The sequence below is a fragment of the Corvus kubaryi genome, unplaced genomic scaffold (genome assembly GCF_017639235.1).
Source record: "Corvus kubaryi isolate FWS band 111438036 unplaced genomic scaffold, C.kubaryi_AGA036_p1.0 split1-131, whole genome shotgun sequence".
Classification (NCBI taxonomy): Eukaryota; Metazoa; Chordata; class Aves; order Passeriformes; family Corvidae; genus Corvus; species Corvus kubaryi.
Window position 1 is genome coordinate 23,490,183 of NW_024582073.1, and position 23,263 is coordinate 23,513,445.

General features: G+C 37.3%; 1 protein-coding gene and 1 long non-coding RNA gene across 2 annotated transcripts in view; one reads left to right on the forward strand and one right to left on the reverse strand.

Annotated features, from left to right (window-relative positions):
• The window catches only part of CFAP99 (cilia and flagella associated protein 99), a 51,642-nt gene that overhangs the window by 13,029 nt on the left and 15,350 nt on the right, over positions 1–23,263 (reverse strand). Inside the window, exons 4-11 of the mRNA XM_042053583.1 lie at positions 22,434–22,528; positions 18,155–18,267; positions 15,839–16,019; positions 11,210–11,290; positions 8,060–8,125; positions 7,069–7,128; positions 2,997–3,085; positions 513–717 (exon numbers count right to left, since the gene is read on the reverse strand). Of these exons, the coding sequence (XP_041909517.1) occupies positions 513–717; positions 2,997–3,085; positions 7,069–7,128; positions 8,060–8,125; positions 11,210–11,290; positions 15,839–16,019; positions 18,155–18,267; positions 22,434–22,528 (890 nt within the window). The remainder of the gene's footprint in view (positions 1–512; positions 718–2,996; positions 3,086–7,068; positions 7,129–8,059; positions 8,126–11,209; positions 11,291–15,838; positions 16,020–18,154; positions 18,268–22,433; positions 22,529–23,263) is intronic.
• On the forward strand, positions 10,604–18,187 carry LOC121676709. The gene is made up of 3 exons (XR_006020545.1): positions 10,604–10,703; positions 12,477–12,664; positions 17,910–18,187. It is a non-coding gene; the product is annotated as an uncharacterized LOC121676709 (long non-coding RNA).

Genomic DNA, 23,263 nt, shown 5'->3' on the forward strand with positions numbered 1-23,263 from the left:
GCATAAATACTCAGTTTTCCATATAGATGGGTCCAGAGAGGGTTGTCTGCCTGAATTTTCCCCTAAGACAGATCTAGATGTGTCAAATAATACGAAGTAAATTGAATTATATCCATTTAAGAAAACAAATTCTTTCATATTTGTGGCTCTTATTTTAACAAGATAAAGAAATCAGTTATATATGGTTGATTTCATTGCTAATGGTGCTTAGTATCTCAGTGTCTGTTCAAAAAGGGTTTGCATAAGGACAGAATATAGTGGACCATGCTTTGACCTGTTTTTATTCAATTTATTTCATAAGTGTTAATCAAATCAAACACTTGCAAAAAGTACTTCAGTGTATAAGCACTGCTGTATCTGAAAGTTATAGCACTCTTTTCTCTTTGTTTACAGACTCCAGTGAGCAAAGATACTGCATAGAACTTTTACACCTTCTTATAATAAGTATCATCTCTGTTATGTTTTGCACAGATTGGAGGTCAGCAAGATTTGAGCATCCCTGTATGTATTACCTTTTCTCTCAAGAGATCAGCTTTCTTCTTATTTTCTTGAATTACGTTCTGACGGGCTAGAACTGCCTCTTCATGACTCAGTTTTCCTTGAAGTCTCCTACACTCTATTTCAGCCAGCTGTTCTTCCAAATCTTTTCTGCGCATCTGTTTCTGCCATTCCAAGAATTCAGATGGGTCTCCAGCCCCTTGTTGCAAATTTTCAATTCTGCAAGAGAGGAAAAAAGAGTGTACTATTCTTGGGATGTGGCTTTGTAGCCCTGCCTGGGTTCATAAAACATTTCCAGTAGTCTTTGATAGAAAGTGTTTAATCTCTGCAGAGAAAAAGGCAATCATCACAAGGTCCTTTGTCAGATACATTTTAGTTCCAGTCTAAGAGGTGTTCCTACTATGTGGAAAGCCTGAGAAAGCCAGACTGGAAGAAAGTGCATAGGGCATGGACCTGAAAGTTTTCAGTAATCAAAGCCCTAAGAGAGGGCAAACTTTATCTATGTATGGATTCTCGTAAGGAGCAGAGAGAATAAGGCTAAAGGTATGAACATTTTCTGAAAGCACTGCTTTGCTTAGAGGTAGAAAGAACAAATAACTTTTCTCTTTGGCAGTCTTCTTGTCCACTTTAACACAGAGAACAAAAAACTTCTGCTTAACACAATTTCTGTTTTGTATTTTGTCAATTAAATAATATTGCTGTATTGAGGCAAAGAAGTATTTAGCTGTTAAGCTGAAAGTCACATCCCTATTTTTTGTGCTCAGCTGAGAGAGAAAAGCATAGCAAAGCCCTGGGGCAGGCCCATCAAAGTCCTGCAGCAGAGGAGGGAATGAGCCAATAACTAGGACAGACACAAACATGGAGTGAATTGCATCCTACTGCTGCTCCCCAATGCATATACCTGTGATACATCTATCTCTTTATATATCTATATGTATTTATCTATATATATCTGTTTTGTGTTAAATGCAGCTGAAGATTAAAACTTGCTAATATTAAATAGTGTCAAGTTACAGGGAAAATCTATTCCTGTGCTGAGTGGAACACATTCTGCCAGCTAGAATGAACAGTAGCGTATGTAATACGGAAGAACTTCAATATACATGAGTAGCTGATAACAGAACCTGAGTGATGTATAATATCTACTTGCTAGAATCCTGATGAATGAACCAAAACCTGCTAGGTCCAAAGACCAAATCCAAACTTACACAGTCTTTTCAGGATTTAAAATATAAAATTTAAAAATTTAACTATATTTAGTGCTTAGCCTGCTAAGACAGGTAGATTAGAAGTAATACTAATGCAAGATGACACGATATAGTTTTATCTTTGTGAAGGCTTTCAGTGAAAATGTTCTGTGATTCTAGCTATGAAATACAACCTGCAGTGGCCTTCCAGGAGTCACCCTCTCCCTAGTCAACATCCTCTGAAAACCTGTGTTGCTGAATAAGGATTCTTTATGCCAGAGGAATCCTTATGTCAGAATTTCTTAGAGCCTTAAATGCACCAGAAGGACCTGAAAACTCTTATTACCCACCTTCTCCACCACCATGGATTCAGTGCTTGTGTTCAAAGACAGCTCTGTTGCAGTGTGATTGTCTAACATTGGATGGGACTGGAGTGAAAAGAACTGCGTGAGGAAGAGCTATGAAAACTCCTGGTTGGTGTGTGTGTAGTTTCTTCCCAGGAGACACATTTAAGTCCATGTTAACAGCCTTGGTCCTTGTTAAGCTATGCCACAGAGCAGCCTGCACCCAGCCTGGGGCTGAGTTGACTGTGCCTGCTTGACTTGGCTTCCTGGCTGGACCTCGGCCCAGATTCATCCCTTTGGACTTTCACAGCACCCTTGTCTGACCCTGCTGTCTGTCCCTGCTGTCTGTCCCAGCCAGCCCCGCTGCCTGCCAGGGTACCATGGAACTGCTATCAGTGAGGACACTGTCCCTACATGTCCTGCTGTCATTCTCAGATCTTGGCTTATCTTGCTTTAAGGAACAGCACATTCCTAGTGTGCTGTATCTTACTGTGATAGAAATGGAAAGGTCTTTTTGTATACATATAAACAAGTTCAAGTATCAAATTTGGCATGTAGTTGACCACAACCATTAAAGAAAATGGAGATATATGAAATTATTTGGCTTAATATAGATGCATCTTGTACAAAGGACACAGAAATAGATATGTATTCAGGTCATTATTTATTCTGGAGAATTGGAAAAAATATAAAAGTGATCTTGTACTTTGCAAGTGCACACTAGCCAGAGTGCTAAATCAGAACACTGTAACATTCTACAACATTTACATAAAAAGAATGACTTTACTGTAGGCTTTCTCTTCAATCCACTTCTCTCTTCATTTGCCAACTGTTTTTATAGAATAGAATGCCTTACAAAAGATCCATTAGTTTAGTTTACCTGGAATTTACTTAATTATTTTTAATGTGGATAATTATCCTATATCCAGGGATGTGAAAAGCAGTCCTGGGTGGAGTGTAGTCATACCTTTTGAGCTCCTCTTCCAATTTCCTCTGGTAGAGGGCACCCTCCCTCAAAATAGCTGCTGTGTTTAATTTAATGGGTATATTGTCAATCTGTCAGGAAAGGGAATGTATATTCTGTAGTTAGTAATGTAAACCATAAAACAGAGTATAAAAACATCTCAGTGGGTTAAATAAATTGACCCAAGACAGCATAAATTTTGCTTAAAGCATTCATCTAGCATTAATCTGACATTCACAATGAAATTGCCTGCTGTTCATAAACCATTCAGGCTGCTTAAGAAATCAGCAAAGTTCCCCAAGTGGATTACAAATTTGTAATCACTCTTGGACCATGTTAAATCCCATAGAATGTCTTCACTTCCTTTCATATGTTCCAGTGCTCATATAGATTGTGCAAAGGCATTCCATCTGTTTTGGACAAAGACAATAAACTGCCTCTCTGAAAGACGGTCGGTTAGCCAAAACAGTGATGTAAAACATAAGCGGCACCCTTCATAGAAGATCTTAGAAGCATTTTATAAATAATCGCTATTACAATGTAAAAGTATTTACAAGACAACTGGAATCACCCATTGCCATATCCATTTTCTAGACAGTAGAAGTGAAGAACAGTTCTCAGCAACTTTCAGGCTTCATTGTTTGTGCTTCCAGGAGTAATAGATGCAGACTTTTTAGGAGAAATCAAACTCATGGTGTAACTTGGACTAGATCCTGTGGCTGCTTTGTTCACTCTTTGAAATACTGTGTTAAGACTGACTCCCAGACAACTTCTAAATACTGAGGGAGGAAGGGATCAATTTCTCTGCCAGTTAAAATTGTTCCCTGCACAGGTAGGGTATTCAGAAAAAATGGGTCACCTTTGCAGACACATGTAAGAGACCTGATCTGAACCAAGGCAAAGCAGTGCTGCTGGAATAAGAACTGGGATCATTCCTGCAGAAAACAAAGCTTATTCATAACACATTTTACTTAAATCCAGACAAGTTCTGTGTCCAGAATTAAAACCTATATTTAAATTCCAAATTAAGAACTTAATGAGTAGCTGAGAAACAGATGCACAGAATCACTCAAGCTACATACTGCAAATGTTGTATGCACAAATATGAACTTCAGACTCCTGAAATACGTAAGCTAACTGGAAAAAAGCATGCTTTATAATTTATATTAATTAGGTAGGTTGAAGAGAGAGCAACACATTCCATCACCTAGAATTCATTAAGTAAAATTACTGTTTTTACAAAGATAGCATATTTTAATGCACAAAAATTAATTATTTGTCAGTTTCTTGATAAAATGATGATAACTTGAAGAATTTAGGAAAAGAATCCAAACCAATATATTTTTTTTCTTTTGTTCGACTTACTCTGACTTCTTAATGTCCAGTGATGTTCTACCTTTTGATCTGCTTCTCAATACATCTCAAAGCCTTCTGCATTATATGAACAGTTTGCATTTTACGCCTGTACTGTGTATAAAATGTTTCCTTAGAGTAGACATTTTCTCTGACACATGTAGATGTTTTCATACTTTTGACAGTTTTCAGTGTATACAGATGTCATGTTCTGTATTTACCAAGTATAATTTGGGTAGAGAGCTGAACTAAGAATGATTATGGAAATGCCTTTAAGTTCAGTTTCACGGTTTATTGACCAGAAATATGGTTGTTTATTGAAACAGAAATATGGCAATATTGTCAAAATAACTAGGACTCCCAAGACATATGCAGGCAGGTATAAGGAAAATAACTGAATAGATTCTTCTATGTCATATAGTATCAAGGAAGCTCTGAATTTTACTCATTCTCTTCCTGTCATGGGATATCCTCCCTTTTTTCAAGATGAGAAAATGGAAATAACTGGGAAAATTGCTGAACACTCTAATTGTTGTGGAAAAATATCATATTCACTATTGCCACCTAATGAACATACAATAGCTCACCAAAACCAATAAAAATGTAAAGAGCAAATATGATATGAGTAAGAGGCAGACTGAAACAGTGATGATGCATTTGTACTGTCTCATTCTCCCAGTGAAAAGGATGCATAGATACTTTGGAACAGCAAGAGAAATAATTGCTGCTGCACATAATATATGTCTCTAAAATGAAAAAAAACCCCCATATACTGTGTGTGTTTTAAAAAGGGGAAAGCAAAATACTGGTTGGTTAAAACATTATATAATTTCATTAATTTGAAGATAGACTAAAATTTTGTATATACATCTTGGATAAACCTTCCTCTTAGGATTTGTCTACTCAGAGAGTTGCACAGGCAGGAAGGCAACAGGAATAGAAAGTATCTTAAAAGTCAATAACAATATGCCTATCTCTGCTAGAAAGTTATAGCAGCATCTTGAATATCACCTAACCAACCTTTAAGGCAAATGTGTTTAGACAAGATAAAACTGTTTATGCATCTAGAGGAGATACCAGCAAGTTTTAGAAGTGGCCCTAATCAATGCCAGAGGATGCCAGATCCATATTTTCCTTGATGCAATTTAGGCAGATGGTTTGACTCTTGTTAGTCTGCACAAAAGTTTTATTATTTTATATTATCAGGAAGAGCAGTGGAATATACAGAGTTTTGAACTGAGCCCACGTAATTACAGGTCATGTGTGTTTGTTTTAACTATGTAAATGTTTTCTGGTTTGGTTTTTTTCCTCCTTCTTTTTGTGCAAAATGAACCGGGATCTTATTACTTTACAGTAATTTAAATGCTGCTGGACTGTAAGCAAGTAGACTGAGTAGCTGATACTGTTACTAAAGATAACTTCAGTGTGTTATAAATGCCAGACAGGCTTTAGAAATGCTTGCCAGATGCCCAGTCCCCCAAACAGAGAATCAATTTTTTCACAGTGTTTATGAGCTGTACCTAAGTACATAGTTTTAAAGAGTAGGCAGACCTGCTCACAAGATATTTGAGATCACAATACAAGCACAGATTCCACCTGAAATTATTCTGCATAAGAACTTGAAACAAATGAAAGGTGCCAGATTATATAAGACTGATGATTATCCGTAGTGCAGTTACTGCAGAAACAGAAATGTGAGTTTCCATGTATTACGCTGCTAAGGCTGAACAGCTCTTTTTCCATGTTTACAATTCTCTGACCCTTGAAAATTCTAGAAGAGAAGCAATCAGAATAGTGGATTTCATGACCTCAGTATGTGTCTGAAGGAAACAAGGCAAACATCCAGCCTGATTGTATATTGTGTATCAGACAGTCATTAGCTGGAATGTTTGCTCAGCATTCTTTAGGATCTCATTTTGTACAGCAATGTACTGATGCAAGATTCTTCTGTCCTTATGCTGAGGTCTTAAACCAAGGTTTTACAATGCTTTTTTTGCTGGGGACAATTCTCATTTCATACTGTTTTATATAAAATCTTCTGCCTTTGTAACTGAAAACACTGTTAAGGCAATATGGTTACATTGTGCAACTGCACACAATTTACCTCAGGGAACCAAAAGATTTTAGTCACCCTGACCAGCCTCACCCAGGACCTCCACTCACACCATCTGCTCACTGGTCTGGGAGTCCCACTTACACTCAGAAATGGGTTTCAGTTCTTTCCCATTGTGCTGGGAATTTTTCCACTCCTGGTTGTCTCTCCTGTTCTGTGTCCTGCTGTCATAGACCTGGGTTGCTGTTGTAGCTTTGTCTCCTGACTGGACTTTTGGGTGGACCCCACACCTGACTTGTTACCTTGTTTTGTGCAAGGGTGACTTGCTGTCAGCAGAACCCATCACTGCCACCAACCTTCTCACATTCAGGTATTGTATCCTGGTTGGTGAGGGCACTGCCTGCTGACCTGCTTGCATTACCTTTGCCTCCTTACTTCCCTTCCCTCATGGAGTAGCCCCACTCTTGTTGCTCCCTGACCATTTCTTTGTGGATTGTTAATGGTGCATAGGACAAAACCTATGAGCCATAGACCCAATCCATCCCATGCTCCTGGCCATGGACCTTAGTGTAAAAACGTGGATTCGAGTCAAGTTTCCATTACCACAGGATCTGCATGTATGTCAAATTTTCAAGTACATTTGACAACAGTACCTTAAAGGTTACTTACCTTGCTTTGGATCTTTTGAGCCTTGAATGCTGGTTTACTTTCCATATGGTCATGTATATTCTGCAGTTCAAACCAAAAATACATTGTTTCATTTCAGAAACAAATTTTCAATTATACAGCAAAAGATATTAGATATTTATCAAAGCTAATACTTGAATATTCATATAGAGTAACAAATACACAGGGGATGTATTTTGGAATTGTAATATCCACAAAAATTTGCTATGTACACGCAACTTAGTGGGCATATGACCGCACAAAGGTAGGTTCAAATATAGACTAAAATAATGCTATGAAGTAACAGTAATTTTTTGTTTGACTATGAAATATTACTTACACATATAGATAAACATATAGCTTTTAACTGAAATAGATACTGAGAAGACAAAATAGGATGTCAAAGCACACTTCATGAAATTATTAATTAGTAGTAGAATTCTACTGATGCTTATTAATTTAATGATGTTAGCTATAGATACTGATGTGAAACTCTCTGGTATCATGGGGGTGAACACAGTGAATAGAATATGCAGCACTGATGCTGAAATGAATATATTACGTACATAGTTTGGTGACATAACTGTGAACTGGGAATCAACCAAAGCAAGAATTCTGTATGAGTGGGACCATTATTCCCTCAGCTTGGCAGCTCTGTGGCATCAAAGTTAATGGAAAAATAGTATGTGGATTTAGAGAAATATTGCCAGTTTGGAGATTTGTTGGAGCAGTTTCACAGAAAGGTTGCTTGTCTCAAAACCAGGAAAATAATAAAGCAGCACCAGAAGTATAAGAAAAGGGGGTTGTGCATCAAAGAGGCAAATGTTGGTATAGGGTATAGGGATGTGAAGTGACACTATAGCTATAAATCATAGCACATAATGTCTAAGCCCAAATAAACATAATTTTTCAAATACTCTAAGATATATTTAAATACTCCAGATATTTTTCATCTTCATACTGGGCGATTTTAGGCATGTATTTTGTATCATACCTCTCTCTTTTCAGGTTTGATGGTTGCACATCTGAACTGGTTAGTATTTGCTTTCAGGAGCAGATCCTAAAATTAAAACAATTAACTTAAAGAGTGTGGTACATTAAAATTCTCTAAGAATAATTTTATGTCTCAAAAAGCCTTGTAGCCCCAACCACTATATTCACAGACTCATAGAATGGCTTGGGTTGGAAAGGACCTTAAAGATCATCTTGTTCCAAACCCCCAGCCACGGACAGGGACACCTTCCACTAGACCAGGTTGTTCAGAGCTTCATCCAATCTGGCCTTGAAAACTTCCAGGGATGGGGCATCCACAGCTTTTCTAAGCATCCTGTGCGAGTGCCTCACCATCCTCACAGTTAAGAATTTCTTCCTAATATCTAATCAAAACCTACCCTCCTTCAGTTTGAAGCCATCCCTCCTTGTCCTGTTACTACCTGCTCTTGTAAAAAGTCCTTCTCCATCCTTCTTGTAGGCTCCCTCCAGGTACTGGAAGGCCTCAATTAGGTCACCCCAAAGCCTTCTCTTGTCCAGGCAGAACAATCCCAATTCTCTCAGCCATTTCCTCATAGGAGAGGTGCTGATCATCTTGGTGGCCTCCTCTGGACTTGCTCCAACAGGTCCATGTCCTTTCTGTGCTGGAGACCCCAGCACTGGATGTCGCTCTGCAGGAAGGGTCTCACCTGAGCGGGGCAGAGGGGCAGAATCCCCTCCCTCAGCTGCTGCCCACAGTGCTTTGGATGATGCCAGGACAGGGTAGTTTCTGTGCTGTGAGTGCCCATGGCTGGGTTGTGTCCAGCCCCTCACCCACCAGCACCCCCAAGTCCTCAGGGCTGCTCTTGATCTGTTCATCCCCAGCCTGTGTTGACACCAGGAGCCGTCCTGACCCAGGTGCAGGCCCTTGCACGTGGTCTTATTACAGCTCATGAGATTCCCGTGGGCCACTTCTTGAGCTTGTCCAGGTCCCTCTGGATGGCATCCCATCCTTCAGGTGCGTGAACTGCACCACTCAGCTGGGTGTTACCTGCAAATGTGTTGAGGGTGCACTTGATTCCTTCATCTGTGTCATTAATGAAGATATGAAACAACGCTTGATCCCAAGATGGATTACAAAAGCTTGACTTAGTATTTACATAAATTTTCATCCCTGATTAAAGACTTGAAGTAAGCAAGTATTGATTTTCTACACAGTTCTGCCTGGATGTTTGCTTTGCACAGGACATCAGGCCTTTGATAGGTCTGCCCATAAGAAACATGTTGCTTGTCCAGATTTCAGCGTAAAAGCAGCATAATTATCTATGGCACATAGGTACCATAGGCAGTAACTGTTTCCAGATAACTGACAAACAATGGCTTTGGTTTTGAGTTACGTTAGAGGATTATGCTCAGGGCATCACTGCACCAGAGGCTGATGGAATAGGCACACCCTTGGCAGTAATTTCCCTGTCATTATGAAGGGGGAAGTACAGGCAAACGCATTTCTAGTTTTTGCATATTTATTTTGGTTGTAAACCAAACCTCTAATCAAAGTTGTGCAGATTAGATTTTCTAATGGCTTTCTGGGCAGCAGCTGATAACATCAGTGTTTCTATAACTGTCTAGAGAGTGGCTTCCAGTGTTCTCACTCCACACAGATGCTCGGACGTGGTTCTTACAATTACAGCTACAGCTTCCACAAAAATGCTCTGAAACAAACGGCATTTTTCATGCATATTTCTGCTAGGACCCATCATTTCAGCTTGCTTAGCAAACAGTCCAGGGAATTGACCTTTGTGAATGCTTTGGATTCCTTTAATAACATTCCAGAAATGACAAAAACTGCTGTTATTGCAGTTATAATTTCTGTGGGTGTTTTCCTTTATTTCTTGTATTAATGCAATTTCTTTACTGAAGAATGTAGCTGGTTGTTAAGTGATTTTACAGTTGTCATAAATTTTTGATGGTATAGGCATTGTGATATTTGGCTTTTCTTTCCCAGTTTTTCTAGGAAGTTTTTAACATGCAAATAAGCACACAGACAAATAGACGTGCTTTTTCCACAATATGGAAACGATAAAAGGATAAAAAATAATGGTGTATTGTTTTCTAATGAAATATCAAGCATAGGTAATGTGATGGGCCACCAAAAGGAATGCAAAGTTTATCCTCCTAGAATCTGTCACACATTAAAGCTTTCACTATAGTTTAGGAATATATTCCAATGCCCCTCTCACATGGACATGAGGAGAGCCCAGAACAGTAATGAATGAACTTGTCCTGGCTGGTGAAAACTAGAGTCAGGCATTTTCAGAATGAGGGTGGGACAGTGCTGATAAAAAGGTGTCACATGGCATACCTTTTATCAAGTTTGTACTATTATTTGATTGGATATGGTGACTGCAGTGTGGGGAAGGGGAAAGAAAGTGGAAATGGACATTTAATTAATTCTTTTCCAAGGAGAAGATGACAACAATCTGCTTTAACTATGAGCTACCTCATTGAACAAGATTCATGTCAAAGTTTGGATCAAATAGCTAGATCTGTTTGTATTTTCCAGGCCCTCCCTTCTCCTGCTGTCTTAACACATGGACCATGTACTCTGTTTCTTTACAAACCAGGATGACTTCCCACTCTCTCAGTCTGCTGAAAGGAACGTATGAAGAGTATGTAAGAGTATGAAGTCTGCACATAAAAGAAGTCAGAATCTGCTGGTATTTTAAAACAGTGAATAACATGTGGTTATTTTTCATTTACTACAGAAAAAACCGAAGTATTGAACTTATTTTGTAATTTGAAGCCTTAATAAATGAATACCTTAAGTATTCACATCTCCTGTGGGACTAGAAGAACTATTGTGAAGAAAAGAAAGTAATCATGTTTCTGCTACTTTACATGGCTGCTTGCAAAACTTCTCTTATGGTACTTATATAGTGAGTAAAAGGTGGACCTTGTCTCAGACAATTAATAATAAAATAAAGAAGATAGGAAAAGGGTGCTAAAACAGAGTAGAGAATACAAACTTCATAACTCTAGAGGAAAAGCCATGAGCTGTTTAGGTACAAAAGCAGGTATGTTTCAGATAAAGTTCTAAGATTTGTGAAGATGAAGCAATACAGAAGAACCAGTTTAGAAGAAAGGAAGTAATAGAACAAGAACAAAATACGCTTACTTTTGCTTTCTGGATATTTTTTGTTTTGATTTCCTCTAATTGCTTTTTTTCCTTTGGAGGCTTATAGATGCTTGGAGGAACCTATATTAAGAGAGAAAAATCTCTAGAATATGAGATATAAAACATTCCATGTGACACATTCTTGCAGGGAGAAAAAGCTCATTCATTTTTACCATAGAACAGCAGCAGTAATTTTTTAAAATATTGATTCTTTTCTATTAGTGCCACTCTAGAAGGCAGGGACAGATTCCAATTAGTTAGGACTACCCAGCTTTTCAGTCCTGTTCAATATAATATAACCCCTGGTCAAAAGACCAGAGAGAAAGAAATTTGGAACTAGTACAAGAAAGGCTAAAGCAGTAATAAATCCTATAGGCCCTATCAAAGGGAGAAAAATGTTGCCAGAATGGGAACAGTTCTGTTTGGTATTTCATAAATTTAAGTTTCACAGCAACAACAGCCAGATAGGGCAGCTGAATAAAGTTAAGCTGTGGAGCTCTCTGGCACTGTGTGTGGTAGTAGCAACAAGTTACAGACTCCAAAGAAGTTCAGGGAAGAGAAATCCTTTGAAGTTTAATAAACACCCGAGAACTTTATTGTAGCTAGGAGGTCTTTGAGCTGAAATGGTGGGGCCCTGAGAAGGCAGTTGGAGAAAAGCAGCAGATGTCCCATCTCTCTGGTATTCCCAGACATCAGTGTTTAAGCACTGATGGAAAAAATATACTGGGCAAAATGGGCCTTTGCTCCGGTTTACCGTGGCTGTCCTAATGTCCTTGTAAGGGAAAACCATTGCAGGTGTGGATTAAATGTTTGGAGATAGAAGACTCAGAGGGTCATCCTAGCATTAGTCAAAGATTTGGGAAAGCAATCACACATCAGCTAAAATGACCAGGACGTAACTGGCTCTCAATGGGATCAGCAGGACACTAGGGACTTTGGGGAGATTTCTGTATTCGCTTGAGCAATAAATTTAGCCCAGAGTAAGCTCCAAAAAAAGAATGGACGTCTCCCTCCTATGTGGGTGAGATAGTCTGACAGTTTACTGGACATCTGCCTAAATATTTATGTTGCTAAAAATGTGCTAGATCCACTAGAAGTTACAGAATTAATGGGGAAAGTATATATTCTGTATTGTACTGGAGGTCAGTTCAGGGAACATGGGAATCCCATCTAACTTTATTGAACTATGTAATGAACTATACTTTCAAAAAATCATGAATCTGATGGACTTTACACTGCCTTTGCTATGTGAAATCTTTATCTACAGGTAAAACAAATGCACAAACAGAAGAACCTAGCAATTAAATGCACTTGCAACACTGCTTGAGTATTTTTGTGAGCTTTTAAAGTGAAGTAGAAGTGAAAGTATTTCCCAGCAGTATCTAAGAATTTTTATTACGCATTTATGGATGGAGAAATTAAAGCCCAGAAGATTTGCAGAGGGTTCCACAGGCAGTGAGTATCAGTTTATTTCACTCTTCTTCCTACTCATGTGCTTTACCTGCAAAACTGCACTCATCTGCCAGAGTAAGCTGAGAATCTTTCCTCAGAAACTGCTATGCTTATTTCAAGTAATTTAAGGAGGAGCCTTTTCAATCAGCTGTTTCAAAAACATTCTTTGCCTTGTGATTTAGCCCATGGGGATGAGTACCGAGCAGAAAGACAGACAATATAGCAAATACCCATTTGTTGGAAGAGGATAAAAGGTCACTATAAGTAAATTGTAAATTACAGCAACAGAGAGATCAAAAAAGGCCAAACTGTACCTACTTAATGTGAAAAAAGGGGGTTGGGAATAAGAGACAGCAACTTCACTTTCCCTGCCCAGGCCATGGTCAGCCTCACATAGTCTGTGTGACATCCCTTAACCACAGGTTTATTTAGGAAGTAGGTACCACAAGAAGTTTAAGGAAGAACAAAATGAATAATCACTTTGAACTTTGGTACTCATCACTCTTCTATTTTTTAAAATTACTGGCATAAGATGGACAAGGGCAAGCTAATGCAATGCTATCATATTATGGGTTTCTATTTTTATAGATAAGATCACAAATACATTGTTTGGTCTGTATATTTGCAAACAAAATCATCTGTATTGGCCAAATGACCCATTTAATTATTTTAAACACTGAAGCACAGCTGAAATAATAGAGAAAACATCTAACAAATACATTAAATTTGGCTGAATGGTGTTACAACAACATTCCAGGGCAGCCTTTTTTTTTTCAATATACGACTGGTTTACAGGAAATCTAACAATAAAGTAATTGTATAATCTTATTATTTTAGTATAGCGCTGATATTAAAAGAATGGATTTTGTTACTCTAGGCCACAGTATCCTAGAAAGTTGAATGTGGAAATAATTTTGTATGTTATCAGGTTTATGCACCTGTCTCCATTTGTTTCCTTTGCAAATTTCAAGGTAAAGCATTCATTTTTCCTTGTAAAATTGTATTTATGAATTTGTGCATGGGCACTCTTGTGTCTGCATCCATGTGCATGTGTGCCAAGGCCAGTGGAGACACAAGTTTATAACCTTTAGACCAAATATTTGGAGTGAATTGTTTCATTATTAAATCTCAAAATTAAAATGTTTTTCCTTTTTGCTTAGTGACCCCCATTTTTGATGAATGTTTATGATGATGAATTATTATTCTAAGCTTCTAGGCTGATGTTACTCCACGGCCAAGGCCAGTGGGGAATCCCATCTCATCATTGTTGTCACCAAGACAACTACCCTGCTTTCTGCAATAACCCAAGTCCAGCCCTCCCCTGTGAAGGGCACGTGTGTTCAGCACACGGGACAGCAGTGCCATGCCAGCTCCTGAACCCAATGTATGTGACACATCTCATCTTACTTGGAAAGAAATGCCTAGAATAAAATAATAATAGAAAGAAATACCTAAAATTACAATCCTGTTAATCAGAATGAGCTAACTGCACCACAGGGATGCAATAACTTATTGCTCAAAATCCAGATGCCTCCATATAGTTCTGTACAGCTGTTCCAATGTCGAGCAGTAACTGTGGGTAGTGACTACAATAGTCCCTGCTGATCAACCACATGACAAGTCCTTTGACAGGTGCATGAAAACCATGAGTAAAAAATGGGTATCTCATAAAATGAACACCTTAGCGAGAAAATGGATGAGAATGTTTCTGCAGAAGATTACAGGATGTAATCTGGAAGAGCTTTATTTCTGTGCATTCCTCTGAATTACAGACAACCCTCCACCGTACAGGAGCCACACCTATGGCTGGCTCTCACCTTACTGACTGTTTCTTGCCACCTGAGCTGTCTTTTCAGTCTCTGTTCATTTCAAGCTGTAAATTGGTGATTCTGGTAACAATGCGGCAAATTAAAGTGCAGCTTAATTTGCTGAGAGAGGTACAGACATGAGTAGAAGACAAGCCACTACTACACTAATGGCTTTAGATTCACACAAGCTTTAAATTTGCAAACCTGGCCAGAATGTAAACCAAATTTAGTATAATCCAAACAACACAAACGAACTTCACTAAAGTTCACTAAATTGCATCTGCATTAAAGCAAATTTATTCTAAGAGGGACTGCACAGCATAAAGTTCTGAAATGACAGCAACATGACTCATTCCTATACTGATTAAGTAGTTATTAAATGCAGTTTTTCAGAGCCTGGTATTAAGCTGTTTCAATGTAAAATCCCATTAACAGTATAACACACTACCATTAAATTGCTCTGCCATCCTAAGGTGTAAATGGTTTCTAAGAGCATTCAACATATGTATTATTTAAAACCTGAAGTGCTAATACAAGGTGGCAGATAATGCCCAAATCTATGACTTCTAAGCTCACTTCCCACTGCATTTAAATACAGATGATTTTGCAGTCTTTATTAAGTTAGTCCTAGCAGCTTGATCCCAAATGGTGTTTGCTTTACCCCAGTGAGATAACACCAGTTGTGGGTCTCTGATTTGTACCAGTGTAACTAAATCACAATCTGAGACAATAAGTAAAATAACTTTGCATTTCAAAGACAAATCTAGTCTCATTTTTACATGAACAATGAATTTCAACTGAAAAACCTTAATTTTAAAGATTCAGCATTAAGACAAACAGAAATAAAATTCCACCTTCAAGGAGGAGCTGCAAACCTGGAGTCCATCTCACTTCCAGTGAAACTGTTTCTCCATTTATTTTAATGAGAATTCATCTACAAAAAAACCTAAATTTATGAAACTTTTTTATTTGCTTGTCCTTTTCTTACCTCCTTCAGTGCATTATCCATAGCAAACATCCTAAGCTGAGGACTATCAGGAACACTCGTATCAATGCTGTCATCAATTTATACCCATTTTGTAGTTCTACTTCTGCAAGTCAAAAAACGACTACAGGAACCAACCTTTACCTTTTCTCTGGTTAGCTTATAAATTGCTTACACAACATTCACTGAAATGAAAATAATTAGTTTGCTGTTGTTTTTTTAAGAAAGCTGGCCTTTAGTAACATAGATAATTGCCAAAGTCCTTTTCAATCTGTCAAAGTTTGTAGATTTCCTATAACTGCTTTAAAGATATTTTTAACTACCAAGATTTTGTGCACAAGCATACAAGATATTTAGTATCTTTTAAAAAATAAATGAACTTACAGGTTGTCTTTTTGCCAGTACTGGCAGAGGTGCTGGTGGAGGTAGAGGAATGGCACGTGGTTTGGGTACAGTCAAATTAAATTCCTTTGGCTGAGTGACTCTTGAAGTCTTGACAGTGGTGGTATGATTACTTAATTTATCTGGGAGTTTTTCAGTCAGTTGCTTCACTTTTGGCTGCCACCTTCAAATAAAACCAAATTCTTCAATTTTATTTTGTTTTTCTCTTTCATGCAAACTTACACACGGTATATGAGGTTGTCATTGGTGCAAATTCTGTAATACTTTGTGCCATTCAATTTTAATAAAACTGACCTATGACTCTGTACTCAGGATTTAGCTACACTGTGTTATTTCACCTCTTGAGAGATGCTATCCATTCAGATTACTAGTGATGAAATAGCCACAGTTTTTACAGAATAAGCAACTATCTTGCCAGTTCATTTTGTGGCAGGACCAGATTAGGAGTCAGAAAAGCAGCTGTCATAGATTAATGACACACTTAACATACTTACATGAAGAGACTATGAACAGTGGTCTGAGTGCTGCCACATGTACCAACAGAGCACATGCAGATCAGTCTTAAACACAGGCAATTCTAATTAAAAAGTAGATGAAAGGAGTTTGGTGAATTCTAAAATGAACCCTCAGTGAGCCTTAGGGGCAGCCAAGAAGATTTTGATTTCTGTGTTTGGATTTGGGCTTGCATCAAAGTTCAGACTTCTTTTAAGCATTGACGGGAAGATGCAGATTAAAGGTAAAACACAAACAGGGTATCACAGTCTAATTACAGTGACAGCCAGTTATTCTTCCTCTATATATGTTCTATCCTTATGCATTACACATGCAATGGATCTTTCCCAGAACTTAAAAAGCAGATGACAATGCAAATTTACAGTAAGTTCTTTATATGACTGTTACCTTAGGTAGTACTGTCATTACAGGGTAAGGCTTGCAAGTAACTTATGCAAATAATGAAGCTCCACTAAAATAACTAAGACCCTTTATATTAAACTCACTGATATTAGAAAGAGGAATACAAAGACACATTTAAAAGAATTTCAGCTACTGAACTGACTAAATTCATCACTGCATCTTCAGACCCCTGAAGGATGTTTCAAACCCGGTAACCAAATCTGGTCTTTAACATTCTTGTGTAATTTACATTTGCCACTTCGAGGCAAAACGTGGATTCATTGCACTGAGTGTAACTGACTGTGAAGGACAGCTCCAATAAGCTTGGTGCTAATGAAACAAGTAGTGGCCTAAGCATCAGCCTGCATGAATGTGTATGTGCAAGAACTGTGTGGGTATGGATGTATATCTCTATACCTCTCTATCTGTATCTTTATATTATTGTAAGCATTTGCTATAACTATAATCACTACAGTGGAATATTTTGAGTCAAATTCTGACTTCAAATACATCCTTGTGGTGCCTGTAGAACTCAGCAGAATTCAGAGTAGTGCAAGCCAAATCTATGTTATACATTTGCTAAAGTGAAAATAAACTATGCAGTGTGAAAGGATTAATTCTAGGTACTTCGATATGGCAGAACCAGATGCAAACTCCATTTCTGCTGACATTGTTTGTAGCAGATTTTTGTCTAACATTGTTTACCATCTTCTGGGTTAATCTATACTTCATTGAGAAGGATATGTGACTGTAGCCACATTGGTGTAATTTATCTGTTCTGGATAAAAATGAGAGTAAAAAGGGACCCAGTAGGCTGCAGAGCTACTGTTTCTCCACATGAAAATGTTCCAGTTTGGCAAGGGTACAGTTGCTACCATATCACCACCTAACCAATGAGTGGATACACCTCAGAGCAATTAAGCTGTTATATGATGCTGTAACTATGTAAATAAATAATAGTTTTAGAAGACTTGCTCATATGCTTATCTGATTTTCTCAGAAGGGATTTTATGACCATCAGTATAAACAAGTCTGTGCATAAAGCCAAACTCAGGGAAGTCAAAGATTTTTTCAAATGCTTAATGTCATACAGATGTTGAAGTGAGTGAAGAGGCATGACTCTAAGATAATTTGAACCTTCTGTTTTACTTTTTTTCAGAGTATGATGTTTTACCTATTCAGGGGCATTAGGGAGCAAACATACAACAGCTGTGAAAGTACTTTTCTGAGAGAGAACGTTGCCTCTAGGTAAGTAAAAGGGCTTGCTAAAGACTTGTGTAGACAAGAAGGGTTCTGAGTGACTTCAATAGAAGAAACACTTTAACAGAAATGTGAACTTTCAGGGGAAGTTTTCCCCAGCTTTTAAACTTTGAGGTAGCCAGAGGCTACTTAAATACTACTTACCTCAGCAGCGGATCAATCCAGTTCTCTTTTACATACACTGAGTCATAGAAGTGACTCCATTCATCTTTTATCCATGTGTTCAGATGCAAGACATTGAAGAAGAATCTAAGAAACTAATAATAAGTGGTTTCTTTTAAATATGAATGTTGAAGACATGGTGTATATAACTACAAGAAGATAGTTGCTTTCACTACAAACACCGGTGAAGAACTTGTTTGTATTTTATTTTGTAATTACAACCATAGATGCTCAGTATTTTTAGGTTCTTATTAGTTGGTGGACTAATAAGCCCATGTCTTTTAGCTCTATTTTGTAAAAAACTAATAGATACTAAAAAAAATTTTTGTGGCAAAAAAAATAAACTAGAGGCTACAACATAGAGATGTGTCGATTCATCTTTAATTTGCTTCAAACACTGTAAAATGAAAGTTTTATTCAGAATTAATTACTACTGGAATACACTGATTTTAGTATAATTTTACAATAGAGTTTCAGAGTCTAATATACCCAAGGTGGACTTCTGGTTACCTATAACTGGATAACCCATGAAACCCAGAAACATGTCAGGTGATGCCTAAAGTGGCACTGCACCTGAATTAATTCAATTCTTTTCAGCTCCCTGGGAACCGGGCAGAGAGAATTGCTGAAAACTATAGTAAATGCTATACAATGTGGCTTCTTCTTTTATTGAAATATAATTAATTGGCATATTCCCATTAAAAGATGTCAACACTGTGATGTATATTTTTGTACTGTTTTACTCACAGTCCCCAGAGAAATGCTAGAGTAAGGATATGCCACAATATACATCAGACTAGAGAATTCTTGGAATGCAGCCCTGGAATGGTCATCCAGGCACTGCAGGGATTGCAGATGGCAATGCAGGATGATTGGACATAATTTCTGACTGGAGTGTGCCTGAACCAAAGTCCACAATCTTAGTTTTGATAATCCCTATTACAGATGGCGAACATTGGCATAATAAGACTCATGAAGCCATACTTTTATATTTTTTTTTTTTTTTGACAACAGAAACTTTTGTGTTTTGTGAATGGAATTGCTAGGAAAAATCCCTAGCAATTCTGGGGATTCTGTTTTCTCTTTGGCCACATTTGACACAGGTGGAAAACCCAATATCAGCAGTCATTGCTTTTAAAGCAGCAAAATGGAGCTTCTCTCAGATTTCTATTTGGATGTTACCAGGCTCTGTCTCCTTAGCAAAGTCACTGGTAGTCATTTTGGCAACAGCATTATTCTGCTTACTTCTCTGCCCTGAACATTCAAAAAGTTTCATGACTCACAGAGCATGATAACCAAGATTTATTTCCCTTCTGGAAGTGGTGGAATTACACCAGCAATGAATTGTACCCATGTTTATATTTTAATGTATACTCTGGCTGTAGTAACATAAGTGTGTATAATTAAAGACTGTTTTGTAATGCATTTTTACAGGTGGGCTGAATTAATACCTTACTTTTGAGAATTTGAACATAATATTCTTAATGCACTTTTACACAGTGGGATCGTACAGATGCCTAGAAAACAAATGAAAAATGGGAAATTTCCTCATCTCGTATTATCTTCACACCCATGCAGGCATTTGCAGAGTTGAAATGCTTATATTCGCAATATAAGCTTTTGACTCTTGAGTTAAGGAAGTAACTTCAGGAAACAGCATGTTCTGTTTCTCCATACAGATCAGGCACTGCCTGGAAACATTATTGACCCAACCTGGACTGGTTTTACCCACCATCCACCATGAGGCTGATTTTGTCCTGCAATTCCCACCTCATCATAAAAGCTATACAATGCCCAGTCCTTATGCAGTGATATTCCTCCAAAGATTTCAGTTCCTTAGAACTGCTTTTAGAAGCAATCAAAACATGAAACAGAAACAACAGATTCTTAACTGCTAGAAAGAAAACACTATGTATTTTGTGTTTTTTACAAGGCAATTCAGAAATTACAAAGCTGTTTACTTCAACTTTTTATTTCAACAGTGTATTTTCTCTAACACACAAATCCTTAAATTTTAAAATAAATATGGAAGAATAGTATGTTGAACGATAGAATACAAAAATAGATTTGAGCTAGCAAGGCATGGCTACTTTCTTAAAAGGATAATCACACTAAAGTTACAAGATTGTGTTTTATCCTATGGTTCTGTAATTATATCACCATAAATATTTTTCGCATTTATTCTTAATATTACAGAATGAGAGCTTGTGATTTTCTGTTCAAGCAGATGAACATGTGTAAGTGAGGTACCATTGTTACTCTGCCTAAATGAAAATATTTGAACGTTCTTCAGACGTAGAGAAACACTGTGACTTTGAGTTGAATGGATTCCATCATACAGGTCTTTATGAGAAAGGTCTTAAATCTCACACAGGCCAACCTCATTCACTTGAAGACTATTCATTTGAATGAGGTTCATCTGCATGATGAAGAAAATTCCACTCAGATTGTGATGTGCTAAATTTATTTTTTAATTAAAGTAAATCTGTCCTAGGTAAATATATGTGAATATTTTGTCAGTGTCTTAACTAAACACAGACACAATAGTCATCAGGCAAAATCTAGAGGTCAACATCCTGATCCCAAATTTCTGATAACTTTTGTTGCTAGGGCTGCAGATCTGCCTCCTGCTGTTTTATCTCTGTTGCTGGGGGGACAAAATGCTGCTTCTAAATCCTCTGCTGCAGGTGCAATGATTTAATCTAGCATCACTTTGGAGACAAAGAAACTGTTCTAATGCAAGAGAAGAAAAACTAGGTGCCATGGTGCTGAGGATCTGGTAAGATACTTAAACAAACCAAGTTACACCTGCTACAATGATAGCAGGTGCACACCATTGGAATATGCAGCACTTCCCTATCAGAAAAGAGTTATTCCAGGTAAGGAAGGAGACATTATCTAAACCAGAACATCAGGGCACTGATGCTTAAGCCATATAATGCTAGATGAATAGAACCAACAAGAGATAACTGGCATGAAGTGGGAAAATTGTGTTGCTAGCTGAATGAGCTCAAGATGCATCCAATCCAGTAGCTCGTGTCTAAGATGTTTACCAAAGAAGGGGCTGGGAGAGCATTTTAGACAGAGTGATTTGTCTGTCTACCAGATTATGGTAATTCTTCCAGCCACTCCTCTGTTTTTTCCAACTGTTAATGAAATACATAATTTTTGTCTCTGAATGGAATTAATAATAAGCATTCCATAGTAAGTCCATCTAAAACCAGACAACCTAACCTACTCTCTCCCTATATACTGCAAAGCAACTCTACTCATTAAAGAGGCACTGCCATCCACATGAACATTCAAAGTAATCACTACAAGGATAAACCTTAGTCTTTTGAGTATTAATTATTAAAATTTGCCTATCTTTAATTCCATCTTTGTTATTCAATGTGTTTGGACTATTCTGTGAAACATCTGGATGATCAAAGGTTACAGATGCTGTGTCATCAGTGATTTAATTTTTAGCCCATTTTCCTGAGAAAACAGAGCTTATGAGAAGGTATTGCTGCTCAGTTTATCCCTCTGCTCCTCTTTTATAACATAGCTGTTAAGATAATTAGTACTTTCATTTTGAAAGAGAAGCAGAGGATATTTATATTTCTACAGTTATAATGAAAAATAGCAAACAAATAGTGGAGCAAACCCCAAATTCATTACTCCAGAAAAGGACAGGAAGGCAGAATTTTGTTGTCCCACTTTTTATTTGGCAGCAGTGGTTTGGTCAGTTGCATGCTGTACTGGGGCAATTGATACATACATAGCTCCAAGCCAGCCAGTGCTTTTAGGGAAGGAGAAAAAGTGATGGAAGCACAATAGGCTTGATAATGAAAGTGGCAGTGGGTTATTCAGGGGGAAGAAGAACACTAAACAGCAGGAACTGCAAGTTTCAATAGATTCACTGCATATAGAAAAAAATCTGTCTAAAGTCAAAGAAAGACTGTGAGTAGAGGCAAGAGTGATTGTGCCATTTAGAGGGACAACTGTAAATGACAAACTATAAATTGTGTGATTATTCTAACTTTTCAAATTATATAAAATACATTTTAAATTGATCTTTGACTGAATATGAAAATCATGCTGTAAGTAAAGAAATTGAAGGGTTTTGTGGTAACAAAATACTAATTTAATTTCTGAATTTCAACAGAAAATAACACTCATTTTTTCATGTAAATTATTCTCAAAGTTGAGAAAACTCATCTGATTAATCACACACAATGAACAGATAATTATTTAAAAAAAATTTTTGTACTTTGGTTACCTTTTGCATTTTTGCAGTGTCCAAAGATTTCACAATTCTGCTGAAGTGCTGAAGACCAATCTCTTCTAGTTGAAAAGTAGCTAGATAACAGATAACTATCAAAAGATACATACATTTAAAATGCAGCAGGCAGTTCTAATAAACCTATACCCTATACTCAACATACTCTAGGATTTAGACTGTTACCTTAATTTTAAACAATTTTGATAGTGAATTTTTCAACATACTCTGCTATTAATGTTTTTGGAGAAGACAGCTCTTACTCTTCTGTTACAAATTCATTGTTTATCATACATAACAACATTAGAGATAACAAAAAATTTAAACATAAAATTTAATATTTCTAGTATTTATTTTGCTTTTTTTCCAAGTGACCATTTTGCCTAAAATGTTGTGACCTTTGTTTTTATTCTGAATTGGAATAAAATCAAGTTTTACATGCACCCTCTATGGCTAGTACACAGTTCAATGATCTTAGAGGATTTATGATTCTGTTCTATGATACAGGAAGAAGCACAGTCAGTACTGTGAAATTTTAGTAGACCTGTAGAGTTCATGGGCTCCTGTATCAGCTTTCATTTGTCCACACTCACTTTGATCAATCAAGCTTCACTTACGGTGCAGTGTTTTAGCTGTCACCAAACTGTAATGGTAAAATCAGTAAATTCTGACCAATGTGCTGCAGCCAACTCAGTGTATCTTTAGGCTTCAATCTGATGTGCTTTAGTACAGCAACGTATTTAAGCAGTCTTAGCAGAATATACATTTATCTCCTACAAGCTTTATTAAATTCAAATCTGCTCACACATAGCAACAGCCTTTATAAGCAG